At 41.1% G+C, this 21,271-nt stretch overlaps 1 protein-coding gene across 1 annotated transcript in view; it reads right to left on the reverse strand.

The window, feature by feature from the left end:
* The window catches only part of ARHGEF26 (Rho guanine nucleotide exchange factor 26), a 152,172-nt gene that overhangs the window by 61,661 nt on the left and 69,240 nt on the right, over window positions 1–21,271 (reverse strand). Inside the window, exons 7-8 of the mRNA XM_082654951.1 lie at window positions 5,538–5,690; window positions 2,268–2,397 (exon numbers count right to left, since the gene is read on the reverse strand). Of these exons, the coding sequence (XP_082511077.1) occupies window positions 2,268–2,397; window positions 5,538–5,690 (283 nt within the window). The remainder of the gene's footprint in view (window positions 1–2,267; window positions 2,398–5,537; window positions 5,691–21,271) is intronic.

Here is a 21,271-nt window from a genome sequence, read left to right on the forward strand (position 1 = left end):
TCTGACCCCAAAAAGTTTAGAGCCTACTGGGCAATCATGGCATAAACCTCCAACATGGTATCTACAACATGTGTATTAGATTTTGTGAGTCCCAATCTATCTAAGCAATTTCCTCAGAATCACAAAGGGAAAGAATATTAAAAAAGGCTGAGATCACAGAATATACAGAATCTAAGGAAACTCGGCTAAAACGCATTTTCAGAAGAAGAAAAAGAAACAATCCTGAAAATTCATAACATTACTAGAAATGTTACATTTAGAAAACAACCATGTCTTGTTAAAAAATAGTAAAGTTTGAAAATTAATATTTTCCTATATGTGTCAAAGTTTCATTATTTCTATAAAAGTCTTATTAGGCACAGGAAATAAACCTTTTTAGAGCCAAAATTTAGTTTTGATAACCTGATTTCATTTTATTCTTAGACATGATAAATACTGATTTTTAAAAAATCAGAGCTAGATTCACAAAACTGCAAGTTTCCCAATATTTACAAGGAGAGAAGTTCATAAATCACAGGGAACGGACAAGGAAGGGTGTAAAGGGAGTAGACTGAGGTGGCCTTGGAGAGCAGCAGGTGCTGTGAATTCTGAAATGACAGCTGAGCCTTGCCCTCACCGTGCAGCAGAGCCAGCAAAGCGACCGTGATCGCACGCTTTCACTCGTTTCTAAACTTCAGTGCTTCTTCAGAATAGCTCTTAGAATTTATAATGGAATTGAGAAAATGGAATTTATTTTGTAATCTTACTCGACTGTAATTTTTTGCTTTATTTTTACCCTGTATTTTGACTTGTAAAACCAAGTATGTCAAAACTGACATTATATTAATATTATCCATTGTAAAGTAGAACTATGCCAAAATATTTTACTTTGATCAAAAAGATACTCTTTGAGCTACCATATGATCCAGCAATCCCACTCCTGGGCATATATCCAGAAAAGACAAAAACTCTTAATTCAAAAAGATACATGCATCCCAATATCCATAGCAGCACTATCTACAATAGCCAAGACATGGAAGCAACCCAAATGCCCATCAGCAGACGACTGGTTTAAGAAGATGTGATACATAAAATGGAATATTACTCAGCCATAAAAAAGGATGAAATAATGCCATTTGCAGCAACAGGAATGGACCTAGAGATTATCATACTCAGTGAAGTAAGTCTGACAGAGAAAGATAAATATTACATGATATCACATATGTGGAATCTAAAAAATAATACAAATGAATCTATATACAAAACAAAGGACTCACAGACACAGAAAACAAACTTATAGTTACCAAAGGGGAAAGGAAGGCAGGAGAGGGATAAATTAGGAGTTGGGATCAACAGATACATACTACTATATATTAAATAGATAAGCAACAAGGAGTTACTGTAAAACACAGTATATATCTTACAATAACCTATAATGGAAAATAATCTGAAAAAATATATATGTATAAAACTGAATCACTTTGCTGTACACCTGAAACTAACACAACATTGTAAATCAACTATACTTCAATTAAAAAAAAAGAGAGAGAGACTCTTTGCCCCTCTAGCTGGATGGGAGTCATGTCGGGCCACCCCGTTCTCTCACGGATGCCCCTGCAGTTGCAGCCCAGCCAGTATGTAGCCTCCTGAGCTACCGTCTGGCTGTCCTCCCAGCTGTGTTTCCCACCAGGCAGTCTCAACTCTTCTCCCAGCCACATCTTACCACTATTCAAAATCACATACTTGTTTTCTTCATGAATGTTTCCTAAGATAAGACGGATGCCTGGACTTTCCTCACTCATCCTGAGCAATGCAAAATAGGGCAGGTTTATGCCCTGTGATTCTGTAGAGGACCTCCTTCCTGTGCGAAATGGAAGCACCTCAGCATCTTGGAATGTGACAGGGAAGGGATCTTAGTGGTCAACCAGAGGAAACTGAGGCCCAAAGAGATTAAGTGACTTGCCCAAGGTCACAGGCCTAGGGGATCAGCCGGAAAAGGAATCCGGGACTCCTGACTACAAGAAGTCAATATTCTTCCCATTTCAAAAAATGTTAAGAAAATGAGGGATAATCTAACTTCTTCAGAGTGACCCCACAAGCCTAAATTGAAGATAATTTCCAAAGATATTAGACACAGGTGGGACTTTCCAACTGAACAGCACCTTCTCACTTAATTGGGGAATTTTATAGAAGGGATATAATTTAAGTGGGGTAAGAATAATTTTCTTAATCGGACTTGCAGCAGCACAGCTATCCACAGAGGAAAGAGACACCAGATCACATCTTACATCCATCAGCAGGGGAAGGCGGGTCACCCTCTGCATGGGGAGAATGAGAAAAGAGATCATGGGTAAGTTCCTACAGTCTTCGTGGGACTCGATTCGGGACAAAACTTCCTTAAAAGATGGGTTGGTGGCTCTGAGGAAAAACAAAGAAAGACAAAACTTCAAAATACTTCCTCTTCAAGTTAAGAAGTAAAAATGTACAATAAAATATTGTGATACATTCATATATTATCAATGATTTTTAAATATAGAAACAACAAACACATAATTACATAGAGAGACATGCATGGCTTATCTGCCTTTTACAGTCAAGACTGAATATAAGATATAAATTTAAGGGAACAATATGAACAATAAGATGAAAATGTATGGGCTAGAAATTTTTAAAAGTAGAAAGTAAACTAATGAAGAAGCAATGGTATCATAATGGTGAATGTACACATTATAAATTAGTATACACACTGGAACTCATATCTGATAATCTATAAACATTCCATTTAAAAGATAACACATGTTTTAAGCCACTTCTCTAGCCCGAGATAATAATCTAAGAGAGAAATGTCAGACTGGATTTACTTACTAGGAGGCTTTTGGACTTTTTCAAAGCTTCTAAGACAGAAAACCTTCTGATCATGCCAGCCAGAATATTCCTCCTCTCCCACTGACGTTAGAACAGTGTTAATACTGCCAGAACATTTTTACAGAATTTAGCAAGATACATCGACAAAAAGGATCTCATGTGGAACCACCCTATAACTTTCAGGGAAGGCCAAGAGGGGATTCCAGGAAGAATGGAGCCTCCGAAAGGGCCCCAGCTTGCCAAATGAAAGATCTAGTATTCAGTAAAGACAGAAGTCAAACCGAGGTCTTCTGACTTTCAGTGGGTCCCTGACACTGTATCTCTCACTCTGTCACCTCACTTCACCCCAAAGGGAGCTCTGAGGAGTTCCAGGGTGACTTCTGAGGAGGGCGGGTGGGGTGGGGGGAGGCCAAGAAGCGGGGTAGTGGCAATTGGAACCTTTTTGAAAAAAATACACTTTGAAACTTGGATGGCTGGGTTCAAGGCTGCTAGAAATAAATTAGGAGATACCCAGAAGAACAAAGTAAAAGAATGAATACAGAAAGGTTTTAATCTCATTTTCTTAAATTGAGGAGTTTTAGGTTTCCTGCTAGCTTTGAAAAGATTTTTAGGAAGTTAAAAAAAAAACAAATTCTAAACCAGTTGCATATTTAAATTACTTAGGCCCCAGGCCCCCCTCCCCCACCCACCCCCCCACCTCCAAAGATTCTGATGAAACAGTCTAGGAGGCACCCTGGGCATTGTTTGTTGGTTCTCAGATTCCAAACGGCAACTGAAGTTGAAAGTCACAGCCTTAAATGTAAATTTATATCAACTGCAACAAAGTTTCTGAAAACACAGCTACTAATTTCCATGTGAAAGCTCCAATGATGGTATCACTGAGCAAATTTAAATAAAACCTTTATTTCTCAAGAATTACATAAAGTACAGCAGTACCTATTCGCATTTTTTGAAATCCTGCAATACAAAGTGAAATTTAGCTCTAATTCCAGACTTTGTTTTCACACATGTAACTTGGATTTTCCAACAGTTACAGAGTAACCTTTACATCAGCAGTTCCCATGGGGGATGGAGGGGAATTTAGGGAAAGTGAGGGTTGTGATTCTCCATCCCCCACCCCTGCAAGGGATGTCAGGCAATGTCTGGAGATATTTTTGTTTATCACCACTGGGGTGTGGTGGTGCTATCAGCATCTTGTGGGCAGGGGCCAGGGAGGCTGCTAAACATGCTACAATGTATAGGGCAGTTTCCACAACAAAGACTAATCTAGGACAAAATGTCAGTAGTGCCTACAAACCCTGCTTTGTACTAATAGCCTCCTTTGACGTTGGCAGCTGTGGGTTTTCCACCCTGCCTGGACGAGATTTTAATGAGAATGTGGAGGGGGAAGGGGCATAATCAGCCTTTCTCACCAACTTGGGGGCTGTTTCTCTAAGCAGCCATGAGGTGATCATGACCACAGGGTCTCACACATTGCATAGAAACTGACCTGGGTTCCATGCTGCCGTCGTAAATGCCACAACGCACAGGAGGGGAGGAGAATGATGACAGCCAGTCAGCCCTCAAACTGAGTTTACAGCAATGTACAATTGCACTGTCAAATAGACAGCCCCTTGTGATAAACAAGCCCCCGACCCCGGCAAGAAAGCAATATAGACATTACTGAACCATCGCTGACTCTTTTAAGGATAGAGATAGCATATACATCACAAAATGCTCAGTAACCTAAACAGACAAAGGGAAAAAGTATGGGGGGAAATTTAAAGTTTAATTCTTTTTTGTTTCATAGTTAAAGCCTTTAAGAACTTTTTTAAAAAACTGCCTTCCTTCAGACCTTCCCCTGCTCTCCTTAACCCCTAACTACACCGAGGGGGAAAATCAGCAATTCCTATAAACAACTGAATAGAGTTGTCATTTGAATGGAGGAAGATTAGGATACTTGAGAAAGCTCTGGCTCCTAGGCCCTAGTTCAACCTACTCAAAAACTCTATCTTGGCCTCAGGCTACTTAATGGTCAAATAACAGCTTAGAGAACAATCTTCTCACCATTTAGAATGATAATCACTGATCACCAACTCCGTGTCTTGCAGCAATTAAAAAAAAAAAAAAGAAGGAAAACAGCAACAAACTACAATTTCATAATTGCTTTAGAGACAAAATTCTCTACAAACTGGATTTTTTTTACTCAAATGCCCTCACCCTAAAAGCAATCCTCTTAATCATTTCTCTCTGGGCTTCCCTGGTGGCGCAGTGGTTGGGAGTCTGCCTGCTAGTGCAGGGGACACGGGTTCGAGCCCTGGTCTGGAAGGATCCCACATGCCGCGGAGCAACTGGGCCCGTGCACCACAACTACTGAGCCTGCGCGCCTGGAGCCTGTGCTCCGCAACAAGAGAGGCCGCGACAGTGAGAGGCCCGCGCACCGCAATGAAGAGTGGCCCCCGCTCGCCGCAACTAGAGAAAGCCCTCGCACAGAAACGAAGACCCAACACAGAAAAAATGGATAAATAAATTAATAAAAAACTCCTAGCCCCAACATCAAAAAAAAAAAATTTATAAAAAGAAAAAAAATTTCTCTCTGGAAAATACATCATCAGGAGGCATTTCTAAATATAATTTAAGAGATCCATTAATTTCGATCTATGTGACCTAATTAAAATGAGATAATTAAAACTGTAACACTCAATATTGCTTACAACAATTTTTGTAGTGTCCGCTGTTGGTAGACTTCATTTGTGCAGTATTTCACATATGGGTCAAATGTGGATGCTGTGTGTTTTTCCACAATGTCACTTATGTCATCTATGAAAATATTATTCTGATGTCTTGCTTCCAACTCTGTAAAGAATCTGGAAAAAAAACAAAGAAAATCATTTACACTTTCTTCTGTGTGCTTTAATAGACAACAGATCATCCTCATGTAATACTATTATACGTACAGGATTTGAAAATATCAACAGTACACGGTACCAGAAAATACAAGAAAAAAACTATAAAAGAGTCTAAATTTAAATCTATCATATAAAGACCTTATTACTTCGTATGGTTGGCTTAAAACATTAATAATCCAGGGCATTTCTGTGCTTTCAGGTATATTTTAGAATGTACAGATTTCACTATTTTTCAAGAATTCCACAGATACTAGGAGGGGGACAGGGTTCATGCTTACATATTTTACTGTATTGAAAAGCATATGAGCAAAACACCTAAGTTAGTGCCTAAAAAATAGGTGTGAAACAAACCTAGTTCTGTGTCCTTTCTCTCAAAATAAAAATAATCATATCATTTAAATCTAATATATGACATTTAAATGACTTCGTATATGACTGAAGATTGCGATTTAGAGTTGCCAGTGTGTGTGCTGTGTGTACTTGCACACACATGTATTGTGTCTAGTCCAGTTAAAATTAAATTTCAGATAAACAATGAATAATTTTTTAATACAACCATGTGCAAATACTGCATAGGACATCTTGGATGTCTTGTATTTTTTTCTGGCAACCTTAGATTGCATCCAATTTTAACAGAACATCAACTCAGATATTTGAAACAGAGTATTCTTGCTGAAAATGTGGTCCAGTGACCAGCAACATTGGTATCATCTAACAGCTCATCAAAAATGACAGCTCACCAGAAATGCAGAATCTTGCCACCTACCTCCCCCAATCTGAACCTGCATTTTATCAAGATCGCCCGATGATGCGAATGCACACTAAAAACTGGGATCTTCCCTAGAGCACACTTCCTGAGCAAGTTCAGAGCGGCAGGAAAAGCTGGATAGAAATAACTATCACACAGGACTAGAGCATTTTCTTTAAAAGTGTGATGAAGGCGAAACCAACAATGTCTAATGTTGACTTCTGGAATAGTAGTACAAGGGAAGGTTAGTTTTCCATAAGCCCTTTAGCATTTAGCACATCATTGCTCCTTACCAGTTTTCTGGGTGGACTCCATAATATAAAATTCAAGGCACACGGTGAATGAGACACCAGAGATTTATGTGAGATGATTAATAGTAAACACAGGCTAACATTTTCTCCCATTTATATCTCACTTCTTTTCAAAGAAAATCCTGGCACTCAAGTAAAAAAATTAAGAGGTCTTATTTTTATAAATGTACATGTACATTAAACTCATTTTAATGTAAATTGTATTAGCTTGTCATCATTATCTATTCTATTTTTAAAAGTCTCCATAGGAGCTTAAAAGACAAAGAAATGCATTTTAACTCCCTAGAAGAATAAATCTATTTATATTCTGGGTAAACATCTACATTTTAATTGCCTTTAAAAGGGACTTAGGGAAAATAATTAATATGGTTCCCAACTACATGGTCTCATCATCCAAGCCCCTTGTTTAAAACAGCAGGAGGGGCTTCCCTGGTGGCGCAGTGGTTGAGAGTCCACCTGCCGATGCAGGGGACGCGGGTTCGTGCCCCGGTCTGGGAAGATCCCACATGCCGCGGAGCGGCTGCGCCCGTGAGCCATGGCCGCTGAGCCTGCGCGTCCGGAGCCTGTGCTCCGCAACGGGAGGGGCCACAACAGTGAGAGGCCCGCGTACCGCAAAAAAAAAAAAAAAAACAGCAAGAGGAGCAACTGAAAGCACACTTTGCTGGACTATTTGGTTTCCTCCCAATGGGATCAGGGTTCATACACACAGTTCCTAGACAGCAGGTCAGAAAAACACATCTACGTTTCAAAACTCAGTGACTTCATGTCACTGTGTCACTCTGAGTTTATTAAGATTCAAATAAAATGTCAAACCCTCTCCAAAAAGTTTCAGAATTTCAAAAACATCCAACTTCAAACCCTATACAAACAAAAACCATGTTTCTTAAAGAATATTTTCTATCTAGACTGGTCCTTGACTTCAAGAAATTTGTGATATATTAAGAAGGTAAGAATGATAAACATAAATGATATAGGAAGAAAAAAATGCTTGTATATAACTAACTACATGTTGGAACATATATGCATACGGGTGCTGGTGGCAGTAACTTTTTAAAAATTATATGAACTATATATTTTTCATTCTGGAAAAATATACATTTTAACCATTTTCAATGGCTTTAATTACATTCACAATATTGTGCAACCATCATCACTATTTCCAAAATACTTTCCTCACCCCAATCAGAAATGCTGTACCCATTAAGCAATAATCCCCCATTTCCCCCTCTCCCCAGCCCCTGATAACCTCTAATCTACTTTCTATCTCTATGAATCTGCCTATTCTAGATATTTCTGGAATCATAACAATATTTGTACTTTTTGTCTGGCTTATTTCACTTAGCATAATGTTTCCTAGGTTCATTCATGTTAAGGGATATACCAGAACTTTTTCCTCTTTATGACTGAATAATATTCCATTGTAGGTACATACCATAATTTGTTTATCTGTTCATCTGTTGATGAACACTTGGGTTGTCTCCACCTTTTGGATATTGTGTAATGCTCCTGTTAACATTCCCATACAAGTATCTGTTTGAGTCACTGTTTTCAAATCTTTGGGATATATATCCACAGGTGGATTTTCAAGCTCTCTGACTGCTGCCACTAATAGTATATATCAAGAAATGATAGTATAAAACCAAGAATCAATACAGAATAAGCTGAGTTACATGCCAAGGAAAGATTATTTCCTTAAGTGAAGGTGGAGTAAGAAACGATCCTTTACCTCCTGACACTCAGAGTTGAGTGGCCCATGGGAGGCATGGAACCAATTAATTGCGATATAGGACTTATTAACAGAAACATACAGTGAAAAGCTCAGGGCAGGGCGTGAGGTGAGGAAAGGTGTGAGGAATCATCAGGGATGAGGATGGCAATATGGAGAGAAGGGGGGCAGAGCACTGCAGGCAGGGACACAACGTGGGCACAGGCGTGAATCTCGTTGGGAAAACTCTGGGGTTCAGCGAGGCGAGGTGTCGACCACAGGAGGAACAGGGGCAGAGAACGAGGGCTGCAAAGCAAGCGGGTCAGAGCTAGACTATAAAGGTTTCACTGTCTACTGAGGAACTTGGGCTTAATCTATGTTATGGATAAGGAGAACCTGCTGGATGGACATGCTGAAGCCATCCAATCAGACAGAGACAATTGAGACAGAAGTGGCGAGAGACAGACCATAAGCAGGCCAGTAAGATGCTAATCTGGGCAAGTGAAAATAAAGCCTTGGCAGTGGGAAATCAAAAAGAGAGGACACATTAGGGTAATAATTTGGTGGGAAAGTTAATAGAATAGAGAAACTCATTAGATGGAAAAGTCAAGGAAGACATTGTGGTTTCTAGTCAAAGTTTCTAGCTGGGCGTCAAAGTTTCTAGCTGGGCATCAAGGTGGGTCATGAAACTATTCAGGTAGACAGGGACTTAGGAGGAAGGGGGAGAAGCGAGAAGAAAAGAGTTTAACTTTCCCTGAAAATATGCATGTGTGAGAATTCAGAGCCACAGGAATTCTAGGTATTATGTAATCAGGACAAGTTCGTTTTTAGCTGGTTTTCATATAAATGCAAAATATTTGTAATTTCTTTTAGCTCCAAGTGTCGTTTAAGAAAATGTTCAAAGAAAATTGAAAAAATAAGAAACCATTCATAAGGTCATTATCATGTAAATCTAGGAAATAAATATCTTAGCGGCAAAGATCTCTTCCAATTTCTTGTCTTCAGCTAACTGTTACAGTCTGAGGAATGCAACTACATGACCAAAAACAACAGTAACTTGGCTTTTCCCAATGAAAAGGAAAATTCATTTATCACTCTAGAAGGTTTGCCAAAGTACAAGATTAAAAACAAAATACTAATGAAATATCTATGCTACTTATTTTAACATAATATAAACGAAGCCACCCATCTTTTATTTAGACACTGGCACAATTAAAACATAATTCAAAGCTTTCTATGTTAAATTATATCGGTTATTTTTGGCAAATTTGCATATTTTACTAAGTGAGCTGAGCTACAAACAGGCCAAGAAAGTATTACTAAAGAATGAGGTATTATTTCAATAACCAAGAAAGCCAGAGAGCCAAATGAAGCAAAGAGAAAAGCATTCTGCTTCCCTACATGAAACTTGAATGAGTCTGTGAAGCAATTTGGCTTACTTGAAGGATAACTTTTTAATGGAAATCTACTTCAGCCCAGTGAATTTTTCTTTCTGGCACAATACCTTCATTATTTCCTCTTTGTAGCATTACCAAAATGATCATGTTTTACAACCAATCACGTTACACAACCTTTCTTTTTTTTTTCCCACCAAAATTCTAATGTCATTATCGCTAACGTCTAGATTTTGAGAAACCTCTGATGAACCAGGAAAGGCTTCCTGGAAGCACTGCCTCTTAACCAGAAACCCAGGTTAGCCCTGTTTGACTGTTGACTCACCATCACCAGCATCCGGTGGCTCTGAATTCTCACAGATGCGTATTTTCAGCTATTTGACACGTCCAAAGGAAAATTAAACTGCTTGCTTCTTGCTTCTTCTCCCTCCACCTAATCACATCCATACTTCACATGAGCACTGCAAATGACTGCAGCCTGCCCGGGTGAGCTCCTTGGCTATGCAGAGAAAGGTCAGACCACCAAGAAACACAAGGGCGGCCTCCCAGGAGGTGGGGACTTCAAGATGAGAACTACACGGCCATGTTTGAGGAGCTTGCTCAAGGCCTGTAACCTCTCCTCTAATACTTCCTAGAGCTGCAGGGACCGGATACTCCTTAGGCTTTTTGTGGTTGCTTTATCAAGTGATGGTCTTAAATGTGGCACTCCATTTTCAGGGAAAAAACAAAGTCAACAGTGATGTAGCCGCTTCTGATACACCCAGCATATACTTTTGTGAGCATCACTTTCTCCCTTCCGTAGGAGGCCGAAAAGACCTACAAATTGAGGCTAAATGTCCCCATACCATTACTAACAGTCTTCTGAAAATTCATCAGGTCATGTCATTGGCATGTCAGGGACGAGCATTCCTGAGAGCTCTTGAAGACGGTACAGTAAATCCGCCCAGCTACAAAAGAGATTAAAACTTATTTAATGCAGACAACAAATCTGGTTTCATCAGTCAGCCAACAAAATTTCTTCCCATGTGCCTAGCACAGGATGACATGCTTCGGTGGATGTCAAGGAGCAAACAATTGATAATCATGACCGCCAGTCACTGTGCCAAGCCCAGGGCTTCTCATGCACTGCCTCATCTAATTTAATCCTCAAGCCAACTTTATGAGATGGCCAATAAACCCATAAGAAAACCAAGGCTAAGAGTACTTAAGTCAAAACTTGAAACAACTGGCCTCAGTTTGAAACCAGAGCCAAAGGGTTTCTGAGTCCAGAGCCTGTGTTTGAACTACTACACCTACTGTAGCCTCTGCTCGCAGGTGCCCACTGCTCTGTTACTACTGGCCAGCCCTCAACCTAGACATCCAGAAAAAAGGCTAACAGCTGGAACTGAAGAAGAAATATATTACTTTCCAAAAAGACCAACTGTTTAACTATCTCAGCAAATAATTTACACACATCAACACAGTGAAGACTTTCACAGTAGATTTATCCTAGGGCAAGATATGCAAGACGGCAGAAGAGCCGACAGCCTCCCTAGGTGCAGCCTCCAGGAGGGTGGCGGCCAGCAACGTGGTCTGATCCCCAGCCACACAGCATGAACAAAAACTGTTTCATGGGTGCCAGGTGAAACCCTCTGGGAGTCATCATCTTAGCCCTCCCTGTTCCCTGCTGCCTCCCCTTTGCCCCACTCATCCTTCAAGTCTCAGATTAAAGTTCGCCTCTTCCAGGAAGCCTTCCCTGACCCTTGTGGGCTGGGTTAGGCACCCTTATTTTATGTCCTAATAAACCTCTGTGCTTTTCCTTTGGTGTACCTACTATTATCATAATTAATTATATTATGATTTCGTTTACCTTTGTCTCTCTTAGCAAGGGCTAGAGGACAGAGGTCATGTCTGTTTCGTTCAACTCTCTATGCTCGGGACCTGGCCGTAGCACCTGGAATACAAAAGACAGCCAAATATTTGATGCGTGAATACATCGAATTTGTGTTCTAAACAAATTAAAGAAAATGATGAAGATGGAACCCGTTCAAGGAATTTTGTTCTGTTGCTATTTTACCAAGAATGTAACCCCTGCAAAGAAGTCAGGCTCTACCTTGCTCTACTCACTGGTAAATCAAATCAGTATATATTTACTGACCACAAATGGAATTCCCAGAGCTATTTGAGGCACAGTGAAGGTCACCAGTGAAGACAACGAACTCCCAGCACAAGCTTTTACAATCCTGTCCAATAGGGTCACTAAAATGAGACCCAGTTCAGCCCACGCTTCTTCAATGCCAGCTGCGCTTACTGAAAACCCTACCAGACCGGCCCCTCCCTCACCTGATGTAGGGAGGATTCCAGGCCACTAAGAAGCTCAGCACTGAGCGCTCTAGCTGGAGAAGCACAGAAAGCAGGGCTCTGGTTATAATCAGCGCTGTCCTGTGCCTTTCTCGGAATGGCATCCTTTTAAGGTACTTTTCCTTCATTAATATCCATCTGCCTAAAGCAAACTCAGACCATTCCCCGATACCTTCCTCACTTGAATGAGCTGTCAGTCTACGTGGCTGCAGTATCCCACCAGAGAGGGTCATATTCACTTATGCTGGAGACATGTAACATACCAGGCAGGTTTCACATGTCTAAATGGCTATTATATAATAAAATATCTTCACTAAACAAAGAAATATTCCAGATAAGTGGCAGCAAACTATGTGCTGCTGGAAATACTTTCCTAACAGAGCAACAACAGAACATTCTGTTCTCTACCAAAATGAAATTCTATTCTGCTGTGGATAAGTGAGATTTGGGGCTTATTTGTTTGGGTTTGTTGGATTTTTGTTTGTTTTTTGGGGGTTGGCTTTGCTTTGTTTTGTTTGTTTTGGTGGTCACGTTGACACTAAAGCATCAATTTCTTTTAATACATTAGGTCAGGAAGAGCAAACGCATGGCAAGAGTAACTCCACTTAGCCACGGCAGGCATCACTGATGATGGTGCTTTGCCCGCACGCAGAAGCTGTACTCCAGGCAGCCATCATCAATCAATCAAAATCAGTGATGAACAAGATGAAGCTCATCTATGAATCCTTCACCAGACTCACACTGACAGGAAATCTGTTAATTCAACAGAAATACAGGGCTGTTGCTTCTCAGTGAGAATACCCTACATCCTGATCTGGTAAAGGTCTCACAGGGTTTCCTCCCCAGCAGACTATACATCTTCTCCCATTCCATTTTAGTGTTCTCTGAAATTTTCTCTCTGGGTTGATAATAAAGGGATAAGGGTTGAATTAAAAATGGGAATGTGAGAAGAAATGTTCTCACCAAAAATGTTCTGGTAGCCCTCCTTCCCATCCTGAGAGCTACTGTTTGATCCTTAAAATCTCTAGGATGGTTTTTGTTAAAAGATTCTCATTATCCCGTCAAAACCTTTAAAATCGGTCTTCCCTGGTGGCACAGTGGTTGAGAATCTGCCTGCTAATGCAGGGGACACGGGTTCGAGCCCTGGTCCGGGAGGATCCCACATGCCGCGGAGCAACTGGGCCCGTGCACCACAACTACTGAGCCTGCGCGCCTGGAGCCTGTGCTCCGCAACAAGAGAGGCCGCAACAGTGAGAGGCCTGCGCACCGCGATGAAGAGTGGCCCCTGCTCGCGACAACTAGCGAAAGCCCTCGCACAGAAACAAAGACCCAACACAGCCAAAAATAAATAAAATTAAAAAATAAATAAGAAGACCCCAAGATCACTATTTAAAAAAAAAACCTTTAAAATCAACCTGGACATATGACGGAAAGGACTGGGGTGAAGAGATAAACAAAGGGTTTTCTTACCCTTAATACCACACAACACAGAGCCTGCTAGGTTTAAATACAGCTCCCCACAGACACTTTCAGTTCAGGGCACCCAGCAAATCCCAAAGAAGAAAGGTGGAGCTGGGGGCCGGGGAAGGGAGGGGCATGGAGAGAGTACAGAACCAAGGGTCCTGGAGACTCCCTTGCATCGGTTAAGGCTCCCATTTGTTTAGTCCTTCCTCTCAGGGATCATACCCGTGCTAGAGAGAACAGAAACAGGAGCACACAAATATAGAAAACCAGTATGTTTAAAGTTCTTGAAATTTTAATATCATTAGACCAAGCTTTTGCTTAAAAATGAGAATTTAAAGTACTTATCATATGAATCTACTTCACAGAAGCTGGAGGCAAAAGGTCTTGTTCCCATGGTAACCTTCTGCACACCCGATTCTTTTGTTTCAGCACCACTCATGCACTCCTCCACATTTCAATTTCTCCCAGAAATGAAGATAACACTCTAATGAATGAATGACAGGAAGCCTGTGCCAACACTCTTATCAAAACGTCCTGAGAAGAGAAGAAAGCTTGTGTATGCATGGGCCTGGGATGCTCTGAGTTATTACGGACAGTTTTGCAGTTTTTAATTATGTTTTTTAAAAATTTGAGCACAACTATACATTTCCATCTAAAAGAAAATCACACCCCCACTCCCGATTTTATATATGACTGTGAAGACTGGGACCGAGTATGCCTGGTTCATCACTGGATTTCCAGGACCTAATAAAGAATGAGGACTCTATAAACGTGCTGACTGAATCAATATCAGGTACCTATCATTCCTCCTTGCCCCACTGTTAAAGTACTGTCTTCCAAGGAGAGGAACAGTGATAATATAAAACATGGATCTTCCAGGCATGAGTTAATAACTTCAGGCATGAGTTAAATGATCAGGGTCCTCACAAGGTGGGCGAGCTGGGGTGAGGCCGTGCCAAATGGCCCATACTGCTTGGCAAGTACGGCAGGTGGGTGTTTATGCTCCTGACACAGCATCCAAGACAGAGGGCTGTAACCTCAAGAATACTTTTGCTAACCCACTGCCTAGCCAAAATTCTTTGAAAACTCCAGACCTAGAAAAGATTTATGGCTTTCTGAGGAACTGTTTCCTTTTATTAGATGACAGTTACATAACCAATGCTGTGACCCTTTCCTCTTTGCTGCCTGGAAGGGTGTTGCTGTGTTTAACCCTCACTCGTAGTAGCTCTAGCAGGAGAGCTGGCTGGCAATGCTGACTCCCTTCATCCTTGCCTTGTCTCCTGTCTCCCACTCAAACAGTGCACTGCACACATGTCACTTACTGCAAGTAGACTTGAGCCTTTGGTGGATGCAGTTGGAGGATAAATTATCGATTACAAACAAACACACCCAGAAAACGTGGATTCTTGGTTACTGCTTGGAAACAGCACTGAGAAAGAATTTATAGAACGTTGGAACAAAGTCAAATAAAACAATGACATCTTCTCATGCTGAAGCCCCCTTTCCTATTATGAACTGGTCATTCTGGAATCAAATCAGCACAGGGAAGAACATGTTTGCCTTCAGGCACTATTTCCAGATCCTTTTTGGGTGGCACCCTTGGTATTTCAAGTCAGAATTCAATCCACAAGGAAGAGTAACATTTAAAATAAGCCCCAAATCTTTGCATCTTGGTTTTTCTTTATTAAATATGCCCCCAAAAGTTGTCTTCCTAAAAGGAGGAAATGCTTCCTACTGCTCCCATCAGCTTCATCAAGAAGAAAAAGGAATCAGGACACAGAATTCTGAAAAGCTCTAGAGGTTGGTTTCCTAAGCCATAACCTCCTAAGACAAAGGATGCTTGTCTGCACGGCGGGGGGGGGGGGGGGGGGGAGTGGGGGGGGGAGGCGGGGGCGGGGGGGCGGGGACGGGGGGGGGGGAGAATTCCATGTCTTCGCTGACATGTTTCAAACCTGCTCCAGTTTATCAGCAGCTGGCTCCAGTCTGCCCCTCTTCACACAACCCTCTCCTTCACCTTTCATCAAGGATTTTTAAAATACTTTCTTTTTAGATGGTTATTAGCACAGGTTGGCAAAGTAGCCAAAGAATAGGATCTATGGGGTAAACAAGTTCTTATCCTGGTCTTAAGTGGATTTGGGATAACAATAAATTTGTTTCTTCATTTATGAAAACGAAAGGAACCGAGCAGAGAAGACTGGGTCAGCCATCAGTCCTGCCGCATGCAGCAATCAGCTCAAGAAAGACCACTGGCAACACGGGGAAGCCGGAAACATGCCGGGAAGGGGGAACAGATCCTACGGGCCAATGGTAAGGGGGCGTGAAGGCATGAAAAGGGAGAACATGCAATTATTAAACCTCCAAATCACCTCGTCAATATCAAAGATCAGGCTTTCCACTTTCTTTCTCTCAACCTTTATGCTTTCCTCCAACATTAGCTATATGTGACCTCTTATCTCACGAGTAAAGTCCATTAGATAATAATACCTGTAAGTAAATACACTTCCAGCTAAAGTCCATTTTGCACTGTACCTACTACAGCAAGGCTATCGTGCACCATTACATCACACTGCTGGAAGATGTATACAGGATATTGGTTAAGAGTGCAGGTTCTGGAGCCAGATGGCTTGGGTTCAAATCCCGACCCCCTCTTCTGCTAGCCACGTACCCTTAGGCTACTTAACGTTTCCATGCCCTATTTCCTCATTTATAAAGTGGGAACAATAATGGTATGACTTCATGTGGTTCTCATGATGACTAAATGAATTTAAAAATGTTAAGTAGTTAGAACATGGTCTGGCACCTGGTACATGCTCATCAACATTAATTATTACTTAAGGTACAAAAGAATGCCTTTCCCTCCTGTGTGAATTTATACAATCCACATGTCTTTTAAATAAAGCCAGTTGGATTCCTTTTTTCTTCTTTTTTAAATTTAATTTTATTTATTTATTTTTTTATACAGCAGGTTCTTAAGGTCAGTTGGCTTTCTTGCTTTTGCAGTCCACTCTGTTCAAGGACAGCAAGTCTAGCTCCTATATCTCCATCAGTTAAGTCTGGGTGGACAGGTGTAATACCATCCCTCCATACACCGAATCGTTCAAAGTCACAGGTATGCACTTCCTCATCAACTTCTTAAGAACTGTAATAGGCACTTATCAATGACAAAATTAGAGGAGGATTAGCTCAGTCCTTTATAGGGTCTATGTGTTGGTACCTCCTTGGTGAGTGGGAAAGCAACAGACCAAAGCAAACTGACAATATGCTGTCGAGAAGTGGTGGAACATATATAAACAAACACTGTTCTTAGCCTTGGCCTCCTAGTCATTGTGAGGAAGAAGTCCTGTCAATTAAGAGGCTTTAAGCCAGGCAAGGCCCAGACAAACTTGGCAAAAACACAAAGGGCACCATGTTTATTTTTAGAGTCTCCTTTGGTAGGCTAAGTAATGGCCTCCAAAAATGTCCACATCCTGTGAATACGCTACCTTCCGTGGTCAAAGGGACCCTGCAGATGTGATGAAGGATCTTGAGATTGGGAAGGCATCCTGGATTATCCAGGGGGGTTCAATGTAATCACAAGGGTCAGAGGCAGGAAGGTTAGAATCAGAGAGAAGATTTAAGGATGGGAAGCAGAAATCAGAGAGGAAAGAAGGCATGATGCAGTTGGCCTTGGAGATGCAAGAAATGGTCAAAAGCCAAGGGATGCAGGTGACGTCTGGAAGCTAGAAAAGGCTCAGTAACAAATCTTCCCCTAGAGCCTCCAGGAGGAACCAGCCCCAACGACACCTTGACGTTAGCCCAGTGAAACTGACTTCAGACTGCTGACCTTCAGAATTACAAGAGAAAAAAATCTGTATTGTTTTAAATCACTTAGTCTGGAGTAGTTTGTGACAGCAACAATAGGAAACTAATACATCCCCTTAATCTGTTTTAAGCCTCTCCCTCTTCTAACCTCCTGTTTCCTCTCCAGTATCCAACATCCACTGTCTGCATTAAGGCGTCCTGATTCTTATGGGCCCAACTTTAGAGCTTCATCAAGTCTAGAAAGCTGGAGGTTCCAGACCCAGCTCCCTCCCCTACTCATTCATTCAGTGACTACTTACGTAACACCTACTATGTACCAGGCTCTATTCTAGGCACACAGAACACACAGCCCGAGGCAATTACAACAAAAATCCCTGCCTTCATAGCACTTATAATCTAGTTCCTAGGGAGGTGAACCCCTCCTTGTTCAGCTCCCTTGGGGCCCTGCTGGAAGCTGGCACAAATAGCTATTAACACCACAGATGAAAAACAGAACAAAACACTTTCTCTTTTAAGTCCTCCAAAAGACACTCTAAAAAGGCAAGAGATTTTCACATTAGGTGACCAGCAGGAAGGAGAAGAGGGGGGTGGGGGCAGGAGTGGTACATACGAAGGAAGATGGGGGGGGAGGGAGACGCAAGAGGGAGGGGATATGGGGACATATGTATACATATAGCTGATTCGCTTTGTTACACAGCAGAAACTAACACACCATTGTAAAGCAATTATATTCCAATAAAGATGTTAAAAAAAAAAAAAAAGAAAGAAAGAAAGATAGGAACTAGCAGGTTATGCCCAGGGAATGTGGTGATGGACTTGTTCATGGTAGACTTTCAAAGGGGTCCACGACACAAAGAAGTTTAAGAACCACTGGTTTTGAATCAAAATAGTTTAAATAAAGCTGAATTTCTAATTATTTGAGAATTTAATTATATCTTATTAAATTAAAAAAAAAAGTCTTCTAACCATAAGTTAGTTTTCTATGCCTGTGAGTCTGTTTGTGTTTTGTAAATAAGTTGATTTGTGTTATTTTTTTAGATTGTTTAGAAAACAAACTTACATTTACCAAAGGGGAAAGGAGAGGGGGAGAGATAAAGTAGGAGTATGGGATTAACAGATACATACCACTATATAGAAAACAAACAACAAGGATTTACTGTACAGCACAGGAAACTATGTTCAATATCTTGCCATAACCTATAACAGAAAAGAATCTGAAGGTGTACATCTGGAAAAAAAAGAAGTCCAATTATAGAGTTCAATGTCCATCTCATCTATTTTACATCCTACCACAGTCATTTCTCCTTCCTTTCATTATCACGAAGGTCACTTCCTTACAAAGAGGTCTGATTCACTCCAACCCTGTGCAATATGACTTTTGCCCATTTCATCCCATAAACATTACTTCCCTAAAAATCACAAAGTCTGAAATCCATTATTAGTTACAGCTTGCTTTTTTTTTAAATTAATTAATTTATTTATTTCTGGCTGTGTTGGGTCTTCGCTGCTGTGCTCCGGCTTCTCATTGCGGTGGCTGCTCTTGTTGCGGAGCACGGGCTCTAGGTGTGCAGGCTTCAGTAGCTGTGGCTTGCGGGCTCTAGAGCGCAGGCTCAGTAGTTGTGGCGCACGGGCTTAGCTGCTCCGTGGCATGTGGGATCTTCCCGGACCAGGGCTCAAACCCGTGTCTCCTGCATTGGCAGGCAGATTCTCAACCACTGCACCACCAGGAAAGCCCACAGCTTGCTTTTTAACTTAAATAGATAACTGTAAGTGTTTCAGAAGAAAACAATTTTTACTGGAAACTATGATAAATAATTCAAAAATTTGCGTTTCAGTTTAATACACGTTTTAATGATAATATTAATATATTAAAATTGTGTATTCTTTGAATATAATGACATTTTACTTTATAATTGTTTAGATTAGCACTATCAGATAGAAATATGAATCACATATGTGAGCCATATAAGTAATTTAAAATTTTCTAGTAGTAACATTAAAAAAGTTAAAAACAAAAACAGAACCAGGTGGTTAATTCTAATAATTAATTTACCAATACAGTAAAAACATTATCTTTTCAAAATATGATCAATATAAAAATTATTAATGAGATATTTTACATTTTTTTCATATTAAGTCTTGGAGTCAGTGTATAGTTTACACTTATAGCCCATCTCAATTTGGACAAACCACATTTCAAGTGCTCAATAACCACATAAGGCTAGTGGCTGCCACACAGGACAGCGCATCTTTAGATCACTGAAATCAAAAGAAAAATCAAATACGTGAAAATCTTTGTTACAACTTAATTTATGTTTTTGTTGAAATGAAGGCAAGGAAATAAAATGTCGTGAAATGAAAACTGAGAAATTACTGGAGGATGAATTATAAATGTAGCCAGGACCTAGACTGGGAGGAACTCGGACTGCCATGTTCAGGTAGTTTCAATTCCTTCCTTAAGTAATAGAGAACCACAGAAGTTTCTTCCATTTTAGGAAAGTAACCTAGAGGTAGCAGGGTGAAGAACAGGATGTAGGGCTGAATCAGGCTGAACTGAGTGCAAAGAAGAAGGCAAAGGAGGCCAACCACAAGTCTACATATGTGATCCACTTAAGAGAAGAGGAGGCTGGCAGTTCCTCAAAATGTTAAACACAGAGTTATCATATGACCCAGCAATCCCACTCCTAGGTGTATACCCAAGAGAAATGAAAAAGTATGTTCACACAAAAACCTGTATACAGGGCTTCCCTGGTGGCGCAGTGGTTGAGAGTCTGCCTGCCGATGCAGGGGACACGGGTTCATGCCCCGGTCCGGGAAGATCCCACATGCCGCAGAGTGGCTGGGCCCGTGAGCCATGGCCGCTGAGCCTGCGCGTCCGGAGCCTGTGCTCCGCAACGGGAGAGGCCCCAACAGTGAGAGGCCCGCGTATAGAAAAAAAAAAAAAAAGATCGCATATTATATGACTCCATTAATATGCCATATCCAGAATAGCTAAACCCATAGAAACAGAAAGTGGACTGGTGGTTGCCTAGAGCTGGAGAAGTTTGTGGGGAAATGGGGAGTGAGCGCTAATGGGTGTAGCGTCTCTTTCTGAGGTGATGAAAACGTAAAGTTGATTGTGGTGATGTCTGTTCAATCTATGAATATACTAAAACCCACCAAATTATACAACTTAAATGGGTTACTTGTATGGCATGTGTATCATTCTCTCAATAAAGCTCTCTTAATAAAAAGCACAGAAGCTGGAAAATGGACAGAAGGGGAACAAGTTGATATCCATGCATTCTGTTCATGTATAGAGCTCTCCTCTCTTTTCCTACTTTCCCAGAGAGCAGATTCTGTGTGTGTTTCATCTCTTTTCAAGTGATTCTTACGAAAAGTCCCAAGGTTTAAATAAACGAGAGCTGTTCTGGTTCAGGCCAGGTCAGGAGGCCCAGAGTCCAGTTGTTTGGACCAACACCCAACTTGGCTGACCCTAAAGTGCCTTCAGAGAATTCCAGGCCCCCAGGAATGCAATGTGAAACCACTCAGTGGATCCAAAGGGCTGAGAGATGTGGGAATGTGAAGCATCTTTGTAGGGTTAGTGGGGCAGCGGTGGGGAGGAATCCAGCCAGAATCTCCCAGTCACACCAGGGAACGGCAGACAGCGTGTCCACACCAAAGCAGTCCTGCCCCACTGCTCACGCCTTCAATCCAAGTGACAACTGTCAGCCTTCTGCCTCCTCACCATATAGACTCCCTCGTAAGAGTGAGTAATGGGTTCATTTATAGAAAGC

This window comes from Grampus griseus (genome assembly GCF_964374135.1).
Source record: "Grampus griseus genome assembly, chromosome: 5".
Taxonomy (NCBI): domain Eukaryota; kingdom Metazoa; phylum Chordata; class Mammalia; order Artiodactyla; family Delphinidae; genus Grampus; species Grampus griseus.